This window comes from Girardinichthys multiradiatus, chromosome X, assembly GCF_021462225.1.
Source record: "Girardinichthys multiradiatus isolate DD_20200921_A chromosome X, DD_fGirMul_XY1, whole genome shotgun sequence".
In the NCBI taxonomy this organism is placed as follows: domain Eukaryota; kingdom Metazoa; phylum Chordata; class Actinopteri; order Cyprinodontiformes; family Goodeidae; genus Girardinichthys; species Girardinichthys multiradiatus.
In genome coordinates this window covers 9,124,426-9,149,911 of record NC_061817.1, presented here as the reverse complement: position 1 = coordinate 9,149,911, position 25,486 = coordinate 9,124,426, and the positions used below count along the sequence as shown (strand labels likewise).

General features: G+C 41.1%; 1 protein-coding gene across 4 annotated transcripts in view; it reads right to left on the bottom strand.

Moving 5' to 3' along the window:
- Nucleotides 1-25,486, bottom strand: part of LOC124863254 (trinucleotide repeat-containing gene 6A protein-like) — a 48,132-nt gene that overhangs the window by 6,160 nt on the left and 16,486 nt on the right. Inside the window, exons 4-26 of one of the 4 annotated variants that reach the window (XM_047357562.1) lie at nucleotides 19,837-20,167; nucleotides 19,053-19,100; nucleotides 12,373-14,340; nucleotides 12,089-12,260; nucleotides 9,883-10,355; nucleotides 9,627-9,758; nucleotides 9,069-9,221; nucleotides 7,117-7,305; nucleotides 6,844-7,004; nucleotides 6,609-6,686; nucleotides 5,555-5,719; nucleotides 4,824-4,967; nucleotides 4,450-4,563; nucleotides 3,532-3,666; nucleotides 3,343-3,420; nucleotides 3,051-3,225; nucleotides 2,218-2,364; nucleotides 1,800-1,970; nucleotides 1,577-1,717; nucleotides 1,367-1,474; nucleotides 998-1,228; nucleotides 581-651; nucleotides 347-486 (exon numbers count right to left, since the gene is read on the bottom strand). In XM_047357562.1, the coding sequence (XP_047213518.1) occupies nucleotides 347-486; nucleotides 581-651; nucleotides 998-1,228; nucleotides 1,367-1,474; nucleotides 1,577-1,717; nucleotides 1,800-1,970; nucleotides 2,218-2,364; nucleotides 3,051-3,225; nucleotides 3,343-3,420; nucleotides 3,532-3,666; nucleotides 4,450-4,563; nucleotides 4,824-4,967; nucleotides 5,555-5,719; nucleotides 6,609-6,686; nucleotides 6,844-7,004; nucleotides 7,117-7,305; nucleotides 9,069-9,221; nucleotides 9,627-9,758; nucleotides 9,883-10,355; nucleotides 12,089-12,260; nucleotides 12,373-14,340; nucleotides 19,053-19,098 (5,192 nt within the window). In that variant the 5' untranslated portion in view covers nucleotides 19,099-19,100; nucleotides 19,837-20,167. The remainder of the gene's footprint in view (nucleotides 1-346; nucleotides 487-580; nucleotides 652-997; nucleotides 1,229-1,366; nucleotides 1,475-1,576; nucleotides 1,718-1,799; nucleotides 1,971-2,217; nucleotides 2,365-3,050; nucleotides 3,226-3,342; nucleotides 3,421-3,531; nucleotides 3,667-4,449; nucleotides 4,564-4,823; nucleotides 4,968-5,554; nucleotides 5,720-6,608; nucleotides 6,687-6,843; nucleotides 7,005-7,116; nucleotides 7,306-9,068; nucleotides 9,222-9,626; nucleotides 9,759-9,882; nucleotides 10,356-12,088; nucleotides 12,261-12,372; nucleotides 14,341-19,052; nucleotides 19,101-19,836; nucleotides 20,168-25,486) is intronic. The other 3 variants (XM_047357561.1, XM_047357563.1, XM_047357564.1) reach the window with 3 other exon arrangements.

Sequence of the window (25,486 nt, the reverse complement as noted above, 5' to 3'; positions counted from 1 at the left end):
AGGGTTTTCTTCCTGTATTTAACTCTAGTTTCTTATTAACGCTGACCAGGTTCCCACAGCACTATGCTGCCGTCACCATGTTTTACCAAGGAGATGGTGTATTTCGGGTATTGTGCACTTTTCTACTCATGACCCATCTCCCCTCTACTTGCCACCCAACGTAATACAGTTTGTGATTGCAAAGTGAGCATTTGTTAAAAAAAAGAAGAAGAAAGAAAGGTTTTGATAATGTAGATAATCAGGTTTAACAATCATTTCTAAAACGTCTGTGGCCGAGTGGTTAGCCTTGAATCAGGCCTAAAATAATTTATCCTATTCCGTCTGTGTTGGCGTCTGATGCCCTTACATGTGCAGGCTCTTCTGGGCCTTGGCGGCTTCATCCTTTGAGCTGTAGCAAACCACGGCGTTACCATGTGGCAGGTTGAGGTGGAATGTGATCAGAGGGCCATGCTGCATGCACAGAGTCCTCAATGTGGAGCCGTCAATCTACGAAACCAAAATAAGCATTTAAGTTCAATTTTGTTCACTTGGAGAATGGTATACTTTTTTTTATTTGTGCAGCTTTTGTTAGGATTTATACCTGAGGAGTGAGATTTTTCAGAACAAGCCATTGGGTTCTCCCTGAGCTGCTGCTGTCACCCCAACTGGAGCCTGCCAATAAAAGTATGTCATTCAAAATGTCCAAAAAAGTCTAAATAAAGTTTTATTTGGATATGAATAAAACATAATTTACATTGGTTACTTAAGATCAAACATCTACAAGGCAAATGTCCTACTGTTCAAAAACAATAATCTTAAAATACTTAAATAATTATGAAGACCAAGTAGTGACAGTATACATATTAGAAGACAAGATCTTTTTTTTTTTCCCCCTGAAGATCAGATTTCTTTATGGTCAAACTCATCTGTGACTGACTAGACACGGTAACTCTGTATTTTGGTGGTGTCTGTTCTGTATCCCAAAAAATAAATCCCAAATACTCCATTGCTGTCTCACCAGGTGTGTATCTAGACTCAGTAGAGGTCCAGCCCCCAAGCCTCAGGGCAGAGCCATCCCAGCCAGAGGAGGCAGGGCTGGGCTTCTGGCTAGTGAGGCCAGGTGGTGGTCTGGAGGGGGCTGCTACTGGCAGCGGCTTAGAAGACAGGGGGACCTTCCAAAGCTCATGGGCTAAAGAGGAGTTGGACACAGACCCGCCGCCAGGAGACCACTTTGACTCACTGGGTCTAGCTGCAATGGAAGAGAGTTTAATTTTGTTTAAGAATCAAGAAACGATTGCCGTCTAATCCAAGAAAAGAGTATATTTAAAGAAAAACATCTGTTAGATCCATAAAAGGAAGACATAATGAGTTTGGATCTGAAACACACCTGAAGTGCTTTGTGCTGTACTGGTGAGGGAACCGCTGTGGCTGGAGGCACGAATGGATGACCAGGCACTGTTAGAAGGCATCGTGGTGTTCAGTGATGAGGATGGCCCTGGGAAACAACAGCAACAAGTTTTCAGATTGTGTCATCCTATTTACTGAACTTTGCATCATATCTACTATTTGACCAGTTCAATACATTTGTGTGACCTACCGATGTTCCTGTCCCTGAGGAGGTCTGTGTCGCGGACGGTGTTGATGGAAAGGTTGTTGATGACACTACCAGGGGTCACATAAGGGTCAGTCTCAGGGTCAATGTTGGGGTAACCTTTCCAAGGCTCCCCGGGCCGGAACTCTGCAGATAGTTGAACGCAATAATTAGCCGTCATCCAAAAGAAACTATTCCAAAGGGTTTCCTAAACTGATGGTGCATTTACCTGGGGGCCAAGTGACAGTATTTCCATGGGGAGGGGGGGAGTTGGCATGGGGTGGCCAGCCATCACCCACTGAGCCCATTGATTGACCAGGGGGACTCAGGGGTGACGGGCCAGGAGACAGGAAATCATAGAAGGGAGAGTCGTCCAGACGGAGTCCAGACGACATAGCACCTGTAGGATAAGCAACACAGGCTTACAGACGCACTCACAAACAAGACAAGGAGATGGTGGTTCTTCAAAATCAGTGCATGTACTATAAATTCTCTCTTTGGGGAGTAAAAATAAATAAATAATCTGAAGGTTTCAGAGGTTGTCAGTACAATAATGTTTAATATCCATGGCTACAGTAAGAGAATTAAAGGAATTCAATCTGCCCTACTACTGTGTAATTACAAAAAGCACTTAAGGCATCATGTACCAGGTTTGCTGTTCTGCTCCAGGGGGTCAGCAGCCCAAAGTTTCTTCAGTCTGGACTGGGGTGGCTCTTTGTAGCTCACAGCTCCTCCACCAGTACTTCCACCCCCAACACCCATGTCCAGGGTTACATTCTGATTAGAGTTCAAGCCTGGTTGCAAGAGATGGAGGCAGAGGTCAGCAACAGTAACATCACCTTAATGAAACACAGTGGTTTGTAAAAGTATTCACACCTTTTAAACGTTCACATTTTTCACGTCAGATATGTTTCAGCTATTCTGCAATCACACATATGTTGAAGCAAGTCCCAACAATGGCTCAAGATCAGTCAAATTGGAAGAAGAGTAATCTGTGACAGATTAATAAATGGATTTAGGTCTGGAACTCACATGGGACTTTGAATGTAGGCAATAAAGTAGAATTTTTGGTCTCATGTGACCAGAGCACCTTTTCTCCACATGCTTGTTGTGTCTCTTTGAAGGTAATTTGCCAATTGGCTTACTTTTAACAATGGCTTTCTTCTTGCCACTCCTACTTAAAGGCCAGAATTGTAGAAGGAATAATAAAAGGCTGTCCTATAGACAGATTCTTCCACCTGAGCTGTGGATCTCTGCAGCTTCTCCAGAATTATCATGGACCACTTCGCTGCTTTTGCGATTAATGCACTCCTTACCTGACCTGTCACAGTTTAGATGGACGTCTAATGTCTTGGTGCGCAAAAACAATGAATAAATAAAAACCCCCAAAATGTGAAAACATTAAGGTTTTTTACTTTATCTGAAATCAGAGAAACAGGGTCGGATAATTTAGAAGAATGACGAACAGTGGTCAACATACCAAATGAGAAGTTGCTGAAGGATCCGATAGCGGAAGCATCCTTCTGCAGGTCAGGGGTATTTTGGGACAAGTAGCTATCAGGGTATGTTTTGAGTTGCGAGGCCTGTTTCAACAGGGAGGGATCCAGGTGCTTTGGTGGTTGCATCATTGATGGAGACGAACCAATAGGACGCGTCTGTGGAGAGAAAAAGGAAGGTTAGAGAAATCCAGGAGGAGCAACTTTAAGACATTCTACTTAAATCTGGTGGAACCTGGCTTGATTTTCAGAAATGTCTTGGACTCTAACTCCCACCTGCTCAGTCGGACGACCCACAGGCATGGCTCTCTGGCTTTGAACTTTTTGCTGTTGCTGATGCTGAAGGAGAAGACGCTGCAGACAGATGATGCAGTCAAGCATGTAATTCATCGCAGAACAACAGTCAAACTAATCCTGTAATAACAGTTTGTGCATTTTAACTTGTGCAAGTCTCCACATCTGTACCTGTATCTGGTTGAGCTGGTTGAGCTGGGAGAGTTGGTTGAGCTGGGAGAGTTGGTTGAGGACAGCCACCTGCTGACCGAACAGAGGGTTCAAACCACCATTAGCTCCTGGGTACTTCAACAAAGATGGAGGGACCTGGACCAAAAAAACAAGACGCAGGTTTAAGTTTAAAAGCCTGTCTGCCAGGGGGCAACAAGATCTCATGGCATGAGATGAGATATAAGCACAGTTAGCCAGCTTGAAGAGAAGCATTAAGTTAAAGTAAAAGGCCACTTTACAGTTTGTGCTTAGTTTGAAATCTGAAGCACGCAAGAGATAAAACCTGAGCTGGATAACGCTACATGAACACAGGTTCTTTACAACACAGATTTATAAAACCTTTATTCCATTTGTGAAAACCAAAACATTACATTTTCAATGCTTTTTGATACTGGGATTAGAATCGGACAAGCAATAAAGCGGATATTTATGGACTAGTCAAAGCTCGCCTTAATTTTTTTATGCTGCAAACAAATTCTTCAAAACACATTTTGTGAAACCTTTATTATATTTGCCAAACAAATGCTTTTGTTTTCCCCCTAATTTGTTAGAACGTCATATTTTTTATGAACCAAATCTTTTCTGTTGTCTCGTCAGCGGGATGTATTAGTTTACCAAGTTTGACATTTGGTGTCAGTTTTTCCTCATTTCAAGCAATAAACTAAAAGAATTAAATAGATTTATACTCCTATTTATCATTTTACAAAAACAAGAGGAAAATACACATTTTTGGCAGGTTAATTTTTAATGATTAGTTATTACTGTAGGGCTCTTTTCTAAATCAGAAAATTTTTTAAAGAAACATTGCAGCCAAAACTCAATAAGCAGTCAGTATGAATGTTTATACTGCTACTATAGTATTTTGTTGGTTTGTACTACCTGAGAGGGCAAGATGGTTGGAGGCACTTGGTTGCGAAGATTGGGCTGAGGTTGGGACTGGGGGCCTCCTCGGCCCTGTGCTACGCTGCTGCCACCCGACATTGGGTTTACATTCTGAGGGAGAAAAAAAAAAACACACAATAAAAGAAAAATATAATACTTTACACGATCTACTTAAAACTTTCATTACAAATGATCATTAAGTCACACAATAACATTAACAGTTTGAGGTCTGATCTTTAATGAAGGTCCGGAATTTGTTGAACAATCACCCACAACACCAGCCATGTAATATGCAGACAAAACAGATCTAAAAAAAAATAAAAAAAAAGCTTAAACAGAAGAAAACCACCTCATCATCCTTCCACACTCACCTGCGGAGCAGCCCCAGAACTAGAGTGGGAAGGGGATGGCCCAGAGTTGAAACAGGGGATAGGCTGAGCAGAATTGCTAGAGGAAAGGCTCATGCTTTGATTGGAGGAGAACTCATCAGAAGCAGGGCTATCATAAGCAGAAAGCTGCAGAAACAAAGGCCGGGTGCGCGCAGCAAATGGACGCAAGCACAGAGGGACAGGAAGCACATCAGCAGCCAAATGAGCACAGAGAGGGAAGGAGAAAAGAAACAAAGTAATTAATTTTGCATAAAGAGAAGGAGGTTGATAGAGAAAACTTTTGGAAACAAGGGTGCAAGACAAAAGTGCAGCAAAGCAAAAATAGATTTAGAAGAAAAAGTAGAACACAAGCAGTGTGGAAAACAAAACGTTTGCACACAGTAGCAAATAGACCTGAAAAGTTAAGCTAGACAGAAAGGAATGAATCTAGCAGCAATCGTGTCGATGCCAACGCCTTACAGGAGGCGGTTTATCAAGTCAAATCTGATTATTTTCAAATACTTGCGACAATTACAAGTAATGCTGGGTAGCAACTGAGTCCACACATTTCAAACTAACAACATTTACAGAACAAGTTAAAAAATACAGCAGATCAACTGAAGACATGCAGTGTGTCAGAACAACCACTGAGGGGCACTGCAACTCAAAGAAGACAACAGTTAACCAGACATACCTCACACTAAAGGCTTGGTAACTAAACTAAAGCTGCGTACCTTGTCAAAGTAAGGACGCTCAATGACAGAGTCCTTGTGGAAATGGTGTCGAGAAACCGGGTTCTTCCCCATGACTCCATTGTAGTCTCCCATACCGCTCATGTCCATCCGTTTGTCCGTCCCCATGCCGGCTCCTGGCTTCATAGAATCATCAGGAGAGTCTCTCTGACAGTTTAGAGGCAAAAAGATTTAGCAGTGAGTAAAAGTGTTTCAGACTCCGTTCATAGTTCAATCAAAATATCACAAAACTGTTTTTTTCCTTCACTGATTACATTCAGAAAGATTGTATGCCTCTCGACTCTGAGATTCAAACCTCGTTTTCCAAATGAAAAATGAAAATGAACTTTCATCTGAAAAGAGGACTTCAGGCCACTGAGCAACGGTTCAGTCCCTTATCTCCTTGGCAAAGGTAAGACACTTTTGACATCATCTCGGGTGTTAGGACAATAAATGCGATGGTTGTTGTAAATGTGTGTGGCAGCTCTAGCAGCAGTCTACGAGTTGTGTGCCACAATTTTTTTTAATGGGCTTTGCTTCACATTTCCATCAAAGTTGTGTTTATTTCTTCCAAACCTTTTTCTACCACAACTTTACTTTTCACCAAACATTCCATTTATAGGCTAGGAAACAGCTTTCTGAACCAGCTTCTTTGTCAGTGACATTTTGTGGCATACTCTGCTGACGGATGACTGTCTGGAGTGATTGTGTACAGCATCTCTGGGTTAAGGTTTAACTGGGGCAATATTCTAATTTTACAACAAAAAACAAAACACACTTCTGGGTTTTCATTAACTATCAGTCCTAATCGTCCATATATGCAAGTTTCTCTGTAACGAATTACCAAAATAAATAAACTTTTCAAATTTCCTGAAATGCACCTGTATATTAAACCCATTTTGACTCATCTCCTCAGTGTCCAAGCTGTACTAATACTGTGTGATTATTTAACATGGATTAAGATTATTTTACACTAGCTATGAGATCAAGTCAAGAATTTTCAGGCATTCAAAAAGAAACTAACACTGAACTCTGAACAGAATGGGAAGAGGCTTACAGAGAAGGACATGCTGTTGAACTGGTTGATGAAAGGTTTCATCCAAGGATCGTCTTGTTTGTTGACTGGTTTGTTCATCTAAAACAGATTAATACATGTCCCATGTCAATTTGTCAACAAAACGGTAAAAAAAAAAACAGATGAATAAATTATGTGACCATTCTGAGAATAAAGCATCAAAAGATGAAAGTATTTTGGCCCTTTTTAATAAACTTGTGTGTTTAATTCTACAGACCTTGTTGGGACCTTTTTGCTTGTAGTTCCAAGTGTTCTGGTCATGAGATCTGTTGTCTTGTTGGTTGTTGCTCCACATCCCAATCTCTACCTCCTCTTCCTGATCCCACCTGTTGCCCTTGGACACGTCCTCTCCACCCCACGTCTCCATGGGCTTAGGACCTGGAGATAAAAGGGAAAGACGAATAGATGTAGTAACCAGAAACAAACACTTAATGCACAGTTATGGTACATGTATACTGCAAAAACCCATCACAAGTGTAAGAAAACTTACCAGACTTATGCTGGCTGCCCCATCCTGACCCAGACTCTCTGACGTCCTTGCTTGGTCCATCCCAGCCAGTGCTGGTGTCCATGGGCTTCCCCCAGGCAGATGTCCCATTGTCCACTGTCACAGGTGGACCAGCTGAAGGCTCCCCCCAGGACGAAGAGTCCTTTTGCTGGGAATAGGACTCACCCCAACCTGCCAAAGAGGAGGAGGATCTCATATGAACCACTGCATTATTTCTGAGGAGTCCTCTAGAGTAGCTCAGACATTGTTGGTATTTAGAAGGATCTATCTTTGGCTAAACACGGGTAACCTTTGCAATCAGTAAAACCTCTGTGGTCAAGGCAGCATTTTTATTCTGTTTGGACCAATAAATGAAACTAAGGCAGGGTTTTGCTGATGATTTAAATATCTAGCTTTTACATGTATGGGTTCAAAAGGCTCTTGTTACAGCTGACCACACAGGCCAGCAACGTCCTCCTTTCACTGCAGAAGTTCAGGAGGATGCCAGGGATACCTTTGTACAAAAATAGGACTGACCACGGGATAGCCAGAGGTTCCAAAGATCCCCTGCTAAACGTGCATGCAGTTGTAGACTTGTATAAACCTACAGGTATAAAGGCGTATTTTAATATCGCTCCGGACAATTAACATGCTGTGTGTGCAAGGTTTTATCTGCCTATATGCACCACGGCTGCAAGATATAAGAAAACATATGCAATAATGTTAGTAAATGTCAAGATAACGCTATTTAGCTAATGAAATAACTTGTTTGTAGTTTCTTAAGGACTTAACTACATTACCTCTATTTTACCTAACAAAATATTTTGAGTGTGCATTAAACAACTAGTGTCACCCACATTACATTATAAGCATAGAGAGCCTGAAGGCATGGAATTAACACTGGTAGCAAACATTTTTTTGTTGTCCAAGCAGTTCCTTATGATATGCATATTGCCTACAGTGATATTGTAAGGTACGGTATATTGTTCAGCCTGAATATGCACGCCTCGTAGCAGATAAATCACGATTACAAAGTGAGAATCAAGCATTTAGATTGTTAAACAATAAAATAAATACAAAATAACATCAGAAAAGCTTGCTTCATTCTTTTTGAAAGAGCCATGCTAATGTATTCTACTCATCTTATAGCTTGTCAGTAACTTTTAACAGCTTCCCTTATCCATGCTGGGGAAAAATAATCCCCACAGCATCATGCTGCCACCACCACCGGGTTTCATTTTTTACAATTTTATTTGTAAGAAATGTTGGTGACCATTTATTTTTTACCACTTCACAATTATGCAATACTTTGTGTTGGTCTTTTCCACATAATAAAAAAATATCATTGATGTTTAGGGATGCTTGCAAAATAATGAGGCTGTAGTAGCTGGTTCACTGAATAATCTCAACAGCCCCATTCCTGCATTTCTCTTTCTCAGGCCCTTTCTACAGAATAGCTTCCTTACGTTGAAAACATTCCCATTACTAAACACAGAAGTCCTCCTCCTCTGCCATTCATCTTCTCTCTTGCTCATTTCTACTTCAACTCAACAAAGTGTATGTGCAGAATTGGTGGGTGAACCAAAAAAGAAAGAGGTGAATGAGAGAAGAAAAAAATGACGCTCTTAGCATTCCAAAGGGATGACCCAACTAGGATCAGAAAAAGCTCAGCACAGGCGACACAGTAGTAGGACTGAGAAATAGTTTCTATTGGTTTAGTTCTAACCCATGCATCTCTGAAAACCATGCATGTTGTATGTATTTGTGAGTATCTGCACATCTACAAATAATGTCTTTTAAAACAGAGATTTGGTGCAGAACTTTGTTTGTTCTTAACCCTTCGGAATGGGGTTATGGAATGTAAGGCTGTCTATCACATTTGAGGGTTTGCCTCTTGATTATTGAAACGGAAATTTAAAAACTTTATATGTGCGTGTTCACATATTCCAACCTACCTGAACCAGAGGTTTTGTCTTGGTTGTGATGCTGCACAGGCGGCATGGAGTTGTGTGCAGGGTGGGGTTTATTCTGAGAGGGTGGGCCCATGGCTTCCTGGTCTGACTGTGTCGTCCTGTTCCACATATTGACAGAGCCTCCGCTGTATTTACCTGTGAAAAGTAGTACATTTTGTTTTAGGCACAAATATGCAGGCACATTTTGGACATTTTTTTTTTTTTTCCAAAAGATCATACTCAGATGCACATTTCTTTTTAATAACAGTACACTATTGGTTTTCGTTTGCTTTAAATTTACTCTTTCCTGTACAATCTCCTATTCCTTATTTTCTGTTATCATATTTTACCTTGTTTGAATCTGCTTGCTTCCATTTTTTTGGCACTTTGCTTCTGAAACACCTGAATTTCTCCACTCGACAATAAAGGGAATTTCTATTTCTATTCTACAATATTTTTAGTGATCAGTTTATAGCTTTTAGATTCCTTCTAATGTAACCCTATAATTCTTTTTCTTGGGTAAGCATAGGTCTTGTTAAAGAAAGTTCAATATGCCTTTACCAGGATCTCCCCAAGCTGCAGTTCCATCATCGATTTCCATCCTCCGACGGATGGACTCAGGAGAAGGCTCCTCCCACCCAGTTGCAACTTCCTCCTTCAGTCCTACTGGAGGCATTGGGCCTCCAAGCCAGCCTGAAATATCAACAATTTACTTGCATTAGTTTGCTTATTGCTCTAATAATGATATAACTCTATATAATAATATTGCTCTAAGACTTTGATCAATTCTAACAACAATATAACCTGTTATTCCTACCTGTGGATTTGCTGGAACCTGGATTTCCCCTGGATATGTTGGATTCAGGACCTTTAACCCATTCATTAGAAGGTTTAGTGTTGGATTCCCCCCAATTCTGAGCTCCATGGTTGTTCTTCCCCGGCTCACCCCAGCCTTGACTGCTACTTTGAGGGTTGGGTTTGTGTACAGAGTCTCCCCAGTTGGAGCCAGGGTTTGGAGTGCTCTGGTCAGGAGTATTTGATCCTCCACTGCCTACCCAGGTGTTGCTGCTGCTGGTGTTGGTGGTTCGGCTCGGCTCACTCCAACATCCAGAGCCGGACCGGTCGCTGTCGCTGTCCCAGCCCACTGAGCCGGCACCTTTCTGAGGTTCCCCCCAGTGGTTGCTGACTCCTGTTCTGGTACAGTCACTGCTGCCCCATCCTTCACTACCGTTTCCACTATTTGTCCCCCAGCCATGCTGCATTTTGGGTGTATTAGTCCATGTCATTGACCTAAGGAAGAAATTGGTTGATGAATTGCAAATCGACAGAGAAATATATAAAATCTAAGCATTCACAGGAAAATAGAAGGCAAAAGATGGTTACTGGTATGAGGTCTAAATGGTTTTGGTTTAAAACAATAGTTTCGAAAACAACGTTCCTATGGATTAACAAGCTTTTAACCAGAGATCCTGGTTAAAAAGGGACAAAGTTTCTTATGGAGCAAAAAGTGATGAAGCACTGCCTCTCCCTCACCTTATACTGCACAATGATGGTCAGCTGGCTACAAGAAGGCTCCTATGACATTTATCCCTCTTGTTAAGATAACATTGTTGTGAAACTGCAGTTGGCAAGCTACAAGCAGGATGCCTGCCCCATTGGCTACCGGAGTATATAGCCTTACTAATTAACCAGCTAATATTAGCTTGTTATACTTGTGCATATCCATAAGTAAAATAAACAGTAAGGCGTAAAATTATGAGCAATAAGCAACTGAAAACTAAACGACTGTAATAATCAACATATTTTAGCAACAGTAAGAATAAACGTTGCTAAACTGCTTTATTTAAAAGGAAATTAAGGCTACGTTCACAGTGCAGGTCTTAATGCTCAATTCCGATTTTTTGGTGAAATCCGATTTTTTTGCGTGGTCGTGATCTCCTGTGTGAACGCATTCATACAACTCATGTGTCCCGCATGCGCAGTAGACGATGCAATGACGTCACATGAAGCGAGCGTGCTTAGTGTTTGCGGAAGTAAATAAATGTTGGACTGTATCTTGCGAGTTTTAAGTTGTTTTCCAACCGGAGCCAGCACATTAACAACCATGTCCGCCATGGTTTCCGCGTATTGTTTTTCTTCCCGTTTCCGCGTAGCAGGACCCAGAGTAGTGACGTTTGTCGAGTATCGATGACGTACAGGTCGGATGAATGCGACCTGGCCGTACAGACACAGGTTTGAAAAGATCAGATACGTATCGGATTTAGGACCACATATCCAAGTGGCCTGGGTCACATTTGAAAAACTGGATCTGTGTCGTTCAGACTGTCATGAAAAGTTTGGATACAGGTCGCATACAGGCAAAAAAAATCAGATTTGGGTCACTTCAAGCTGCAGTGTGAACTAATTAACCTAACCTAAATTGTGTTAAACAGTTTTAGTATTTGTTATACTGTGTATTAAATATTTTTAATCAAGCTTATCCTGTTGTGATATTCTCATATTATCCCATGCTTAACACCACTGTTTTAAGGTATGATGTAACTGGTTAAACTCAAAAACAGAAGCAACAATTAACACTGATGCTAACATAAGGTTTAAGCACCCTTATTGTGAACAATATTAAACATTTTCTCCACTTTTTTTTTTTTACACAGGTATAACAAGCTGGTATCAGCTGGTTAATAAGTCAGGCTTATCTGGTCCAAAGCCAGCCTGCAGTCAACTGCTTATCAGATATTCTGCTCATAAGATTGCGAACGATGACTGCCACTCATTTTGTTCCTTTCAGCCAGCTAATCAGCAGTGCATAGCAACAGGTGGCTAAGTTGCAAGTGCTGCAAAGCTTTATGGTTTGTACATTCACTGAAAATATAGGTTATTTTAGTATTTTCTCTGGCCCGTGATAAATCAGCCGTTAAACCTTAAGAAGAAGAATTCAAGGAACCCTGAAACCAACTTGGTCAGCTCTGACTGTGGTAGTCGGCCCATGTCTGGATATGGCTGAAAACTGTGGCATTAATTACCTGTCATCTTTAACGTTGTTGTTCCAGGTGTTACTGCTGTTACCACCCTTGTAACTGGATCCATCATCCCAGCCACTTCCTCCTTTACTGTCCCAACCGGATGTTTGTTTCTGATCTCCCCAGCCAGAACCTCCACTATCAGGGCCTGAGCTGCTTGGCCCAACTCCCCAACCTGCAGGTACATCCAAGATACAGTGATTAACTTTCAGGCTTTTTGGTTTTATAGCAGAAACAGTTTTACGTCAGGTGTTCCAGATTAAAGACCAGCTTTTTAAAGTTCCTACCTCCAGAGGTCTGGGAGGGAGCTGCCGTTGTTACTGCGCCCCAGTTGGAACCTCTGCTGCTTTGCTTTCTGTCATCCCCTTTAGGACCCTGATTATTTATAGGAGAATTGACATCCCAAGCGGTGTTCTGCCGTATGGGCGTTTGTCCCCATCCAGTGTTGGAAAGAATCCTTGGGTCTACATCGGCCTGAGTTGAGGCTGATATTATTGACGTGGTATGGTTAACATTCCTGCGGTTTCCTCCTCTAGGCTGGTTGATGTCTCTGTCTGAACTGGATCGACCACCAGAGCTTTCGCAACTTCCTTCACTTCCTCCGGAGCGGCCCCAGCCTCCAGTGACGCCTCCTAGGCCATGACTTCCACCGCCTGCTCCTCCCATCCCCATGGCATCGTCCTCAAGGCTTTTCCACCCATTGTTGGGAGAACTTCCTTTCTGAATTCCTGCATCTGTACTGTTGTTACCAGTAGTTGCTGATCCCCATTCTCCAGTTGACATCTTGCTGTTAGAGGTGGAAGAAGACGATGACGAGGAAGAAGAGGATGCGCTGCTCCCCCAGGGGTGAGGAATCCCTGCTGGAGGGCCCATAGTAGTTTGATTTCCATTTCCTGGCGCTTGGCCTGTAGGGCCTGGGATTTGATTAGAGCCAACACTCCAGGACAAGTTACTTTGAGGCTGGTTTGGGGTATTGGTGGGCCCTTGGTCCCACCGTTGGGCCCCAGTGTTATTGTGGTTATTATTACTCTTAAAAGCAGCAGTAGAGGAGATCTGGGGGTTCACAGTGTCTACATTAAGGGGGGCTTTGTCTACAGGATAGGTAGCTGCACCCCAAGGCGTACCAAAAGCCCCAGTGCCCGCTGATTCTTCTTGAGGGTTCTGGGGAGCTAATGAGGGGTTTCCATTGGCCTGTGGCACTCCATTTCCTCCTCCAATGGAGCCCCAGGAGCGATCCTCGCTGAGTAGGGGTGAGGCGGTAGAGTCTGGTGGAATAGAGGTCATTGTGGTGTTAGTAGTAGTAGTATTCATCATGATAGTGTTATTTGGTCCATTGGGTTCAGTGTTAAGGTTGGTAGGCTGCAGACTACCATTTCCACTGTTGCTGCCTCCTAACACCTTGCTGCTTGATGTACCATTGTTCACCTCAGTGTCTTCCATCATACTGCTGCTGTCTGGAGCTGCCATGCCACCCCAGCCCATTAAGGGCCCCTGTTGAGGAACCACACCCAATTTGGAAGTCATCCCCTGAGCCTGCGAAGGCCTTTGGCCTTGGCACAACAGGTTTGGGGTTGGATTCTCTGGCCAGGCACCATGGTTGGCATTTGGGTTTAAAATGTTTGGGTTTGACCCTCCATTTATATAAGAGTTGCTTCCACCAATGGTGTTCATGTTGTTGCCTGACTGGGAGCCCCATACACCACTGCTGCCAACTAGCTTGTTGTTGTGGTTACTCATATTATTGCTGCCAATACTGCTGGACCCAGCCATGGAGTAGTGTGAAGACCTGGTGATATTTTCATTATTTGCGTTGCTTAAGGTTCCTATGCCTCCAAGCTGACAAATGTTGCCATCTGCATTCACACCAACCATCATGGTGGATGTCAGAGAGGAGGGGGAAGAAGCTGTAGAGGACACGGAGGAAGAAGTGTTGGCTGACATCATCATCACTGTAGCTGCAGCAAGGCCAAGGTTCTTCTCTGAACCAACTGAAGAGCTAGAATCTGCATCCATGCATTCTGATGCCAATTCTGGATCTGACCCTGAACCACAGCCAGAGGAAGATGAGGAGCAAGAAAATGAAGAGGAGGAGGGAGGCCAGACAGAGGAGCTGGGTGAACAAGTGTTATTGGATTTGTCAGAACGTCCGTCAACTAGGACTTTGCCCCAGTTGCTGTTACTGTCGTTGCTGCACGGGGAGCTAGTGGACCAGGGGGAGGGCTCATACTGCGAATCCAAACCAGGATGCTCCAAACCTGAGGAGAACAGAAAGAATGCTACATTTATTAAAAAAGGAAATAATACCTAATGTTAAGAAGTGGCATTGAAATATGTACTAAGCTAATCTATTCAAGACAGTAGGGGCTCCTAATCATTAAACCAATAAAGCACTCTGCTTTATCGTCTTCCATAGATGCCTCTGGGACAAAAACAGACATTAAAATTCCAATAAGGACATACAATGCATACCTACTAAGTGTTACAATGTACTGGTACTATATACACATTTCTATAGCAAGGGGAAAAAAATTAAACAAATACAGGTCCTTCTCAAAAAATTAGCATATTGTGATAAAGTTCATTATTTTCTATAATGTAATGATGAAAATTTAACATTCATATATTTTAGATTCATTGCACACTAACTGAAATATTTCAGGTCTTTTATTGTCTTAATACGGATGATTTTGGCATACAGCTCATGAAAACCCAAAATTCCTATCTCACAAAATTAGCATATTTCATCCGACCAATAAAAGAAAAGTGTTTTTAATACAAAAAACGTCAACCTTCAAATAATCATGTACAGTTATGCACTCAATACTTGGTCGGGAATCCTTTGGCAGAAATGACTGCTTCAATGCGGCGTGGCATGGAGGCAATCAGCCTGTGGCACTGCTGAGGTCTTAGGGAGGCCCAGGATGCTTCGATAGCGGCCTTTAGCTCATCCAGAGTGTTGGGTCTTGAGTCTCTCAACGTTCTCTTCACAATATCCCACAGATTCTCTATGGGGTTCAGGTCAGGAGAGTTGGCAGGCCAATTGAGCACAGTGATACCATGGTCAGTAAACCATTTACCAGTGGTTTTGGCACTGTGAGCAGGTGCCAGGTCGTGCTGAAAAATGAAATCTTCATCTCCATAAAGCTTTTCAGCAGATGGAAGCAAGAAGTGCTCCAAAATCTCCTGATAGCTAGCTGCATTGACCCTGCCCTTGATAAAACACAGTGGACCAACACCAGCAGCTGACACGGTACCCCAGACCATCACTGACTGCGGGTACTTGACACTGGACTTCTGGCATTTCCTTCTCCCCAGTCTTCCTCCAGACTCTGGCACTTTGATTTCCGAATGACATGCAAAATTTGCTTTCATCCGGAAAAAAGTACTTTGGACCACTGAGCAACAGTCCAGTGCTGCTTCTCTGTAGCCTAGGTCTGGGGAATGCGGCACCTGTAGCCCATTTCCTGCACACGCCTGTGCACGGTGGCTCTGGATGTTTCTACTCCAGACTCAGTCCAGAGCTGTATGCCAAAATCATCCGTATTAAGACAATGAAAGACCTGAAATATTTCAGTTAGTGTGCAATGAATCTAAAATATATGAATGTTAAATTTTCTTCATGACATTATGGAAAATAATGAACTTTATCACAATATGCTAATTTTTTGAGAAGGACCTGTATGTAGCCTCTTTCATTAAAGCATTGGGCCATTTTGCTGCAAAGATGAGTCCCGGTCCAAACTGTCTCTGGCCATTCATAAACTGCCACTTGAGACAGCAAAAGTAACACTTAAGACACTCTAGTCAAGTTGTGCAGTTAGAGCTATATTTCCTCCAGACTCATCTTCTGCCACCACTTGTTGAATAGAGGTTGATTTTTGACACATCTGTTAAAAATAAGAATAGAGTGAAGTCTGTCTGTAACGACAGCACAGAAGTCAACACCATTCATATCTTGATGCCAGAACTGGTTTGCAAAGGATCTACACTAAAATCTACTTAAACCTTCCATAGGACCATTCCAGGGTGGTCACCAAATCTCTTAAAAGCACAGAGGACTAACAGCACATGATTTCATTCTCCTTTGCTACCTCGCTACTTTCAGAAAACCCACAAAGACAGCTACATTTCCAACTAATTTCTAGCTCAGTTCTTCAAATGTCTCCAGAGATTCAGTTTAAAACAACACTATTAGGGTAGCTTAGTAAAAGATGTGCATCAAGCAATTGCTCCCCAGGCTTCAGTTAGTAACAGTTGGTATATATTAATGTGATACAGAGCTGTTTAACTATGCTACAAACTCAACGATCTTTTCCTGACAACTGATGCTAAATCAAAATCTTCAAGCCAAAACAAGATCAACCAGATCGTCCATTATGGCACACAGCACAAAAGAAACAGACCTCCAATAATACTACAAACATCAGCAGGGTGGATGGTTTTAATTGAACTCCTCATTCACAATCTTATGTTTTGTTATTCTCTCCAAGCTTTAATATGCCAACTGTCCAGAACGTTATTTGCTGCCAAAACTAGGCCTGGACACAGCTGCCACCATTTTGTCTCCACAGCAGGACACAAAAGCATGCCAAAACGATTCAGTGAGGCAGGCAGGCAGGCGACTGGCTGCTGCTGAAGAGGAGTTGGAGGGCATAGGAAGGATGGCAACTGAGTGGGGAAAGAGAAGGCAGAAGCTGGCAAGGCAGGGGAGGTGAAGGCATCTAAGACTAAGTTCACACTGCAGCTTGAAGTGACCCAAATCTGATTTTTTTGCCTGTATGCGACCTGTATCCAAACTTTTCATGACAGTCTGAACGACACAGATCCAGTTTTTCAAATGTGACCCAGGCCACTTGGATATGTGGTCCTAAATCCGATACGTATCTGATCTTTTCAAACCTGTGTCTGTACGGCCAGGTCGCATTCATCCGATCTGTACGTCATTGATACTCGACAAACGTCACTACTCTGGGTCCTGCTACGCGGAAACGGGAAGAAAAACAACAACCATGGCGGACATGGTTGTCAATGTGCTGGAAAACAACTTAAAACTCGCAAGATACAGTCCAACATTTATTTACTTCCGCAAACACTAAGCACGCTCGCTTCATGTGACGTCATTGCATCGTCTACTGCGCATGCGGGACACATGAGTTGTATGAATGCGTTCACACAGGAGATCACTACAAGTCACAAATATTTGGAAATGTGAACAACCACGCAAAAAAATCGGATTTCACCAAAAAAAAATCAGAATTGAGCATTAAGACCTGTCGTGTGAACGTAGCCTTAGATCATCAGTATTCAGATCTGGCATAGTTTTTAAATTAGATTTCACAGACTATATCCAATTTTGCCTTTCTAACCATTAAAACACACCCATTGTGTCTCTGAGGTGACTCCCTAAATCTTCAGGAGGTATATTTACTGTAGTAATTCTGTCAAATTACATCAGTATTTCATTCTCATAGTGGGAAACAAATGTTTGTTATTAAAAGCGAAGTTTAATGAACCCTGATAATTTGACACTAGTGTAATAAAAGCAGTCAAGAGGATCTTTAATGCAACAACTAAGCTGTTTTTAAATCATAATGCAAATGAGAGGGGTAGTCCGTTTTAATAATTACCATCATGAAAACTCAGTTAGAAATGTCATTTTAGAATGAAATGACTTATAAAACCATATTTGGGGATAGTGCTTTTAAAGACTTCAGCTTTGGGGATTGTTCATTTAATGCAGATGCTTCAAGCACAACCAGGAGTCAATTAAATTAAACAGAGGTAGTTTTAACCATGAAAGAGAACAAAGTTAAAAGTTGGTGTTTTTTTTTTACTTTATAACGGAGCAAGGAAAGCTTTAATATGCGGGAAAAAAAACGATCTGGGTAGTTCTCCACCTGTTATATCACGTAGATTTCTTGCACTCCTCCTATAGTAACCAAGGGACTGGTTATACCTGGCAGGACTGCAGGGTAATAATACAAGGCTCTTTGCCTCAAGCAGTTTAATGAAATATCAAGACAGCAAGTAACTCGAGGCAACTTCCTGTAAACCTTCATAATAAAAGCATTAATGAAAATACTACACACACCGACCTTAGAAAAAGCTGATAAACAAAATTCAGTTTCTTTCTGTTTGTAAAAGAAATAAAGGCTTGTGGGTTAACAGAGTGTCCAGACTGCAGGGCAGCTGCCGACCTAGTCAACTCTTGTAAAAACTCAACTCTGGGTGCATCTTTAGTGAAATATTTCCGACATTTACAAATCTGTTGTGGTTGTCCAAAGTAAATTGTGCACAGGTGGAAGTTAGGGCATAGGTTAGTTTTCCTTTTATTTTAACCTCTTCTCACGATAGAACCTTATATGTAAAAGATGTTTTGACTTTTAAACAGATTTTTGAGTTACATTACATCACACTAATACAATAATGTAACAGGGGTTATTCTACTGACTTTTAATCACCTGATTTTAAGCACATTTTAACAAAACTGTGATTTTACTGATGAACGTGGCAAATTTGCACATAATCATGATACAGAATTTTCATACATTGGCTGTTTTTGATGGCGAAGAAGTTCCCAAACCACAGACCGTTTAATGAAGCCGTGCCAAGTTTTCTAGCTGGTGTAGAAAGCCAACAGGACTGGCTACGAGTCAACTAAACACTCCTGGCCGTCTAGATAAGGTTTGCCTTTTTATTTTTTCCATTTAGCGTTCTCCACTTTCTCAAAAAACAGGTCTTGGTTTGCACATCTTACAGTGTTTGCCAGATCTTTCCTTGCACCCTTCAACAATCACTTCCTCGCTTATATATCTCCATAACACCGATAAGAATTGAACACAATGCATCCTCTGTCAAGGTCAAGAACCAGTCCTACAATTTTTAGGCAAACAGTCATCATAGGGCACTACAGGGAAGAAGGGCATGCAGATACAGAGTTCAGAAAGAAGCCATGATGTTGTGTCACCTGTTTGATTAGGGGAATGGCTGACGGAATCCCGAATGGGAGCCATGCCTGGAAACAGAGAGGAAGGAAAGGATCAGACTTTAAGGTGGGATAGAGGCAGAAAACAGAAAAGATGTTAGAAACAGCTGAAGCTCAAATGAAACTCAATGAGAATCAAGAAATGCAGAGAGGCAATGTCAGGAACATTTAAGAGAAGAAAGGCTTGCAGATAAGAATATTAGTTACTTTATGCAGCTAAATTTCCAGTTCTCTTTAGTCAGGTTTTATGAGTAAAACACATTTTCAGTTCTGATAAATTACGTTTCTCTGCAAATCAAGTTTTATTATAAACATCATAAAACTTCAATTTTTTTATATTTGTGAATTAGAAAGTTACACGTTCAGTGCAAAATGCTCAAATCAATAAAAGCAAATTGTACCTCAAAGTTCACAAGCTAAATGCTTAGAATAGACACTGTCTACGTCAAGTGTCGATAGCTATGAATTAAGTACATACATTATTATTACTATGCAATTATGAGTAGGTATTACTCTAAAGCAACAGAAGGCTCGTGAAAATTAGTACAATAGTAGATAGTAGTAGTAGTAATAGTAGAACAAAAGTAAGAAAAAGTCTTTAGTGAGTTTGAGCTAAAGGAGACATGCATTAGCATTCGGATTCATTTTAATAAATCTGAATGCTAATACATGTCTCCTTTAAGAATGATATCTCTAGCAAACAATGGAGTTACGAAGCATGGTGTCACTGTAAGAAAAGTTCACTAAAAGCTCATTTGCTTCTCACCGTTTACCTTTGAAAGTCACTGGTGGCTGCAGCTCCTGGCAGGACAAGAGGGCGTCCCCGACTTCAGCGGAGAACAGGCGACCTTTGGTTTCCAGGTCGACAACTGGGAGGTCAGTGGTCAAAGATTGGTTACGCACAGCCTCAAGGGTGTGAGGTGATGAGGCAGAGCTTGTCAGAGCAGGCAGCAGGCCGATCAGCCCCCCTTGGCATTGCTGGGGACTGTGTGTATGTGTGTGTGTGTGTGTGGGGGGGTGGGGGGGTTGTATATATGGATGGGGAGGGGGATGCGGTTTTGATTAGGGTCTCTGTCTTGACCAGGTATGCTGTGGCACTGCAAAAACAAGGGAGAAAAACATTGTTTAAACCACATCTATATCCGTAACCTCTTCAACTAATCAGATTCACCAGATACTTCCCTCAGCTAATTCCGCCATCTCTGAATCACTCAAAGCATTTTAAACATCTATCATAAACTTGTGTTTTATTATTGAGATTTCCCTTTGAAATAATTTTTTCGATAACATATGCATGAAAACAAATGCGGAAAAATAAGCTGAAATCTTTGGGATTAATAAAATATTTTTGAATTGAATTGAAATAGAGTCTAAAAAGCAGCAGACTGGCAAACGTTGAAATCTGAACACAAGTTTTCAAAATATTTAAACACTGAAAACCCTGTCCTTATAGCGTATTTGATGACCTTTCAGGAATGATCATCGTTACACATCGCTGTTAAACTATCAGACCAAGAGAGAGGAATTAAGGCAACATCAACAGGAGTTAAAGAACAAAGCTAAACATAAAATGTCATCTTCAGCACAGTTTGAAAATACAAACAACAAAAGGACTGGAAATACCATCGGCGTGAACAATCTGCATCACCAATCTATATATGGGCTGAGAAGATGAAGAATAACTATGATCTGAAGATGAAGAAGGAATGTAGCAGACAGTTACAAAACTGGCAAAGCTGGATGAACAATGCATGACTGTGCAAGCCTGTAGGAAAGCACTGAAAGGCTTTCAGACTCTTACAGCTCATTTTTAACCAATGCAACTCTTTTCACTCAATGTTGCCATTTCTGCTGCATTTTAATACAAAAAAGCTACAAATATCAACCAACAAACATTTACATGTTCTACATGAACATGAAATCATCATCTCATTACAAAATTCAGCCCTCTTTTCTGCATTATTTATTTTCATACAGAGACAAAATGGGGTTTTCCTAGGTCCAAAAAAATGTACTAGTTCGTTTCCCTCCTCTTGGACTATAACATATAAAACAAATCTGTGCAACTTTATACTGATATAAACGGAAAAAAGATCTACACATTAACAAAAACATATGTGCAATCTTTTCTCTCTTCACATTTCTGGAAAAGGCTCCTCTTTTTGTTACCATGTGCTAAATTACACAATTATTACACCTTTTTTTCCATTCTCCTGAATAGAAATAAACATTCTGCACAGACGGGGAATGCTTCAGAGCAGGTTCCATCATGTTTACAACAAAGCAGTATGCTCTGGGAGGATTTCAGGGAAATACTTCAGGGGCAGCAATCCAATCACTGAAATGGAAACAAGTTTTGGCACAGAGCTTCAAGCTTCAGGCTACGAGAACACAAAAATAGCCCTAGCTCATACTAACTGAAGTGTAAATGTTCTGTTACTCAGAAGGGCAACGAACATAAAAATGATTGGAATATCTATTAGGAAGAACAGCTAGCATGCGACGGCCCCTGATGTAATTCAGCTACCCCTAAAATTAGTTGCTCATTGGGCAACATGTAACTCCGATATTTAGGACTGCATCTGGAGTTTCTGTTCAGCCAAAATGAGTCTGTATTGCTATGTCATGCATCTGAGGGTGTGCAGCAGAACAAGTTCAACAAGGAAACACTGATACCAGCTGAAGTAACAGGTTGGTGGAGTCCATCTGCAGGATCAGACATTGACCGAGGAAGCTGAAGGACATAGAACCACCAGCACTTTGACCTTTGACTTGGATTATAAAAGTCGGGCAACCTTAACCACGTTAAACAAACAAAAGCAATCTCAAAAACGTCCCAGCAGAGTTTAATGTCCATCGGATTATTCAAAACCAAGTTAGACTAAAATTTTCAAGTTGTATATGTTGCCATTATTAGAGAGGCAGGGTTGCAACCAAAAACATACAGATTTTACAAAGCTGGAACACAGAGCTCAACTAAATACTGCAAGTCTTATAGGCATCGCTGATTCTATCTGTAGCCTTCAGATTTTAACCCAATCTCAGATTGCCCTTTGACACAATCGCTTCAAAGCTGTCAACACTGTAATGGCCATGCCAAAGCAGCAAACATTTCAAGCTAATCATTTCTAATAGAACAAATATCACAGAATAAATGAGGAAAAAAAAGGGACATGCTGCTGAAGAAAGACATCTCTTCAGCATAAAAGGACCAGTCTTAAAAGAAAAAAAAAAAAAAAAAGACGTCTATTTTTGCCTCACTGCCTTTATTTCTTTTTAGACCACAGGTTAAAAAAGGCATGTTAATTTTTTCTGCCTATTTGGGGAACACAGACCTATTTATACATTTGCAGTTCAAAAAGCAACCAGTATGTCCTTTGGCCAACATAGGAGAACAAACAAACCCATGTGGACAACCACCAAGTGTGCAGCTGCAACACAGCACAGCTGTTTACAACTAACAAAGTTTAAAAACTGCAATATCCAGCCATTTATAGAAAATATAGTAATTCTGGTGAATACAGTGTGGGAAATCATAACCAGTGGAACAAAACCAAGATCTTAACTCGGGCAAATCACTAGTAAATCTGAATGAGTCTCCAGAGTCAAGACATTCACCCTGCAACTCTGGAAATATTATTTAACAAATAAAAAACAAAAATTAACTTGACCAGGCAGTCATGCAAAATGCATAAAGGAAGGGCAAACTCCGGGCCAAACGTTGGAATTTTATTAAAAGAGCTTTTAGCCGTAGGAGCGCCATGACGGACAATTTTTAATCATTTTGAAACCGTAGTTCTTTAAAAAGCGTGGTGTACCCTAAGACCAGTAACTACAACACAACAAATCTGTTGAACCATATAGCATTAAAACAGTGATCTATTGCCAAACTACAGAATGTGACCAGAACTTATTTCTTATATCTCACCAAAGTGTAGATAAATGGATAGGATCGTTCAGTAGCGGCGCTGTAATCTGACCTAATTTTTTGATCAAAATAACTTATTAGTTGTAACTATTATTGATTAATTAATTTATTTTCCAATATAAAATTTTTGTAGGCATCAGAGAAGCCTTTTAAAACAATTCATGGTTCTTTAAATGTAAGAGAGCCGTTGTTTCCCCACCATTGTGTTTGATTTATCGGTTACCATGACACCACAGATCTATTTAAAGCTACCTGCTTTCTGGACAAAGAAAAATGACACTTTAACATTTCCATCAAAGCACAGCACAGCAAGCCAAGAAAAGCTTACAAGAATCGTTGAAACAAATCTACTCGCTCTTAAGCGTATTGTTAGGAAATGTCTTACAAATATGGAATAACTATCCAGTTAGTTTAGCCATCTGTACATGCTTGAAAACCATAAGACTACTCATTAAAAAAACCTCCGACATCAAATAGTGGACATAGTAATTTAACATTTTAAAATGTTTTTCTTTTTGAGAACAATCAACTTAAATATGTTTCCTGGCGCTTAATCAGCTCTAGTTATGATGGCGATGTTCTAAAACCACTCCCCATTCCTCTGGGCTTGTCCGAGCAAGATGACATCAGTGTCAGGAGCAGTCTCCCTCGACAAAGCAAATACCTTTTAGCACAAACTCATATTTTAAGATGACAGAATTGCTGGGGAAGTGCAAGAAAACGGATTAATTGAAGGAACATGACATTTAAGAAAATGCAAAGAAGAGCATGGGAGGCCGAACAGAACGGGGACGATTTGAGCACAAGCAGAGTTTATGTCCCAGACGCGACTGTGGGGCTGCAGTAGGTCTGTAATTCTATCAAAACAGCATGACGTGCAGTTACATGTGTAGCTTGGCCGTGTGCAGGACCAGATAAGAACACTTGTCGTAGTTCACTACTGTGACAGCAGCTTTGGGAGGGGGCTCAAGAGGCACCCACACAGAGTTGTCCAAACAGGGGAAATGTGCGCAGAAGTACAGGCCTCGGGTCTTTGGGGATGAGTCATCCACTTGTTTTAACAGTAACCTGCCCACCCACATTTCTGCTTTATCTCCTTCATCAAAAGTTTAGAATTAGTCAATGTTAATGTTTGTTTTTCCTTCTTGAGATATTTTGAACACTGGAGTGAGTGAATCCCTTTTTTCCCCCCTTCTCATACTGTTCCAAACAAGTCCATTTTCAGCCTATTTTGACATAAATGCAGAAGTTAAAAGTCTGTCCAGGAAACACCTATAGGGCTACACATGCAGTTTTCCTATAGTGGGACCATACAGTCTTCACTAGGGCTGAAACAATTCATTGGATTAACTGATTATTGTCAACTAATTTAGTAATAGAATAATCTTTAACTGGAGTATACAGAAAAGATGTAAAACATGCTATTTACTAAAAGAACAACCCACCCAGAGCAGTAGCTGGGTCAAAACTGTACAAAAAAATATCCTATTAAGCGACTTTTGTCGACAGTTTAATCGATTAGCAAAATAATCATTAGTTGAAGCCCTAGTCTTCACTATGCAGTACAGTACCTATATTCATTTTACAGCATAAACCTTTTCTGGAAATGGCTGCTTGAAGACTGCTGTGCCTGCTATATTATGTGAACCTGTGTTAAAACTTTACATTATAATTACAGAGAATATCATATGGAGAAATGCTCATGCATTATAGCTACAGACAGGTGACAAAAAGAAAAAAGAAAAGCAACAGGAGGGTTTAAAAACTCTTTAAGGTCAGATAAAGTTTTCTGGCCTAAAGTAGCCATGACAGTTTCCTTTTAACAGTAGACGACTCGGTGGAAACTAGGAGCAATACAAATGGAAGCAGTCTGAGTAAACACATCTACTACTGCGTCAGGAATACTGCAACACCAATCAGTGTGAAGCAACAAAGAAAAATATTTCAGGTTTGTTTAATTGTTCAATGTGACCATGCATTTTTCTGTGTTTTGAGTGTTTGAATGTTTTGAGTCTGACACAGAGTTTAATGCTGAAAAATTACCATAAAATAATTTCATGTATGCCAAGATATTCTTTATATCCAAAATTCATAAAAAATCCTAAACAACTAACGTAAAGTTATGCATATAACTACTGTTCCCTGAAGGAGAGTAACGAAGTACAACACATGAGTATGGGATATCACGCCCTGCGTGTCCTGGCTGAAGCCACCTCTAATCATGCCTCCTAGGCAAATGATGTGATGACGACAGGTGACAGGCCCCGCCTGCACTATATACCTGTCCGTCATCATCGTCATTACTCAGTTCGATAGCCGCTATTCACCGAGCCCAGCTGAGCAGCGGGGCAGCAATGTGTTGTACTTCGTTACTCTCCTTCAGGGAACAGTAGTTATATGCATAACTTTACGTTCCCTTTCAGTCGATTCACTCAGTACAACACATGAGTATGGGACATATATAAACGCCCCGCAGAGCAGCCATCAA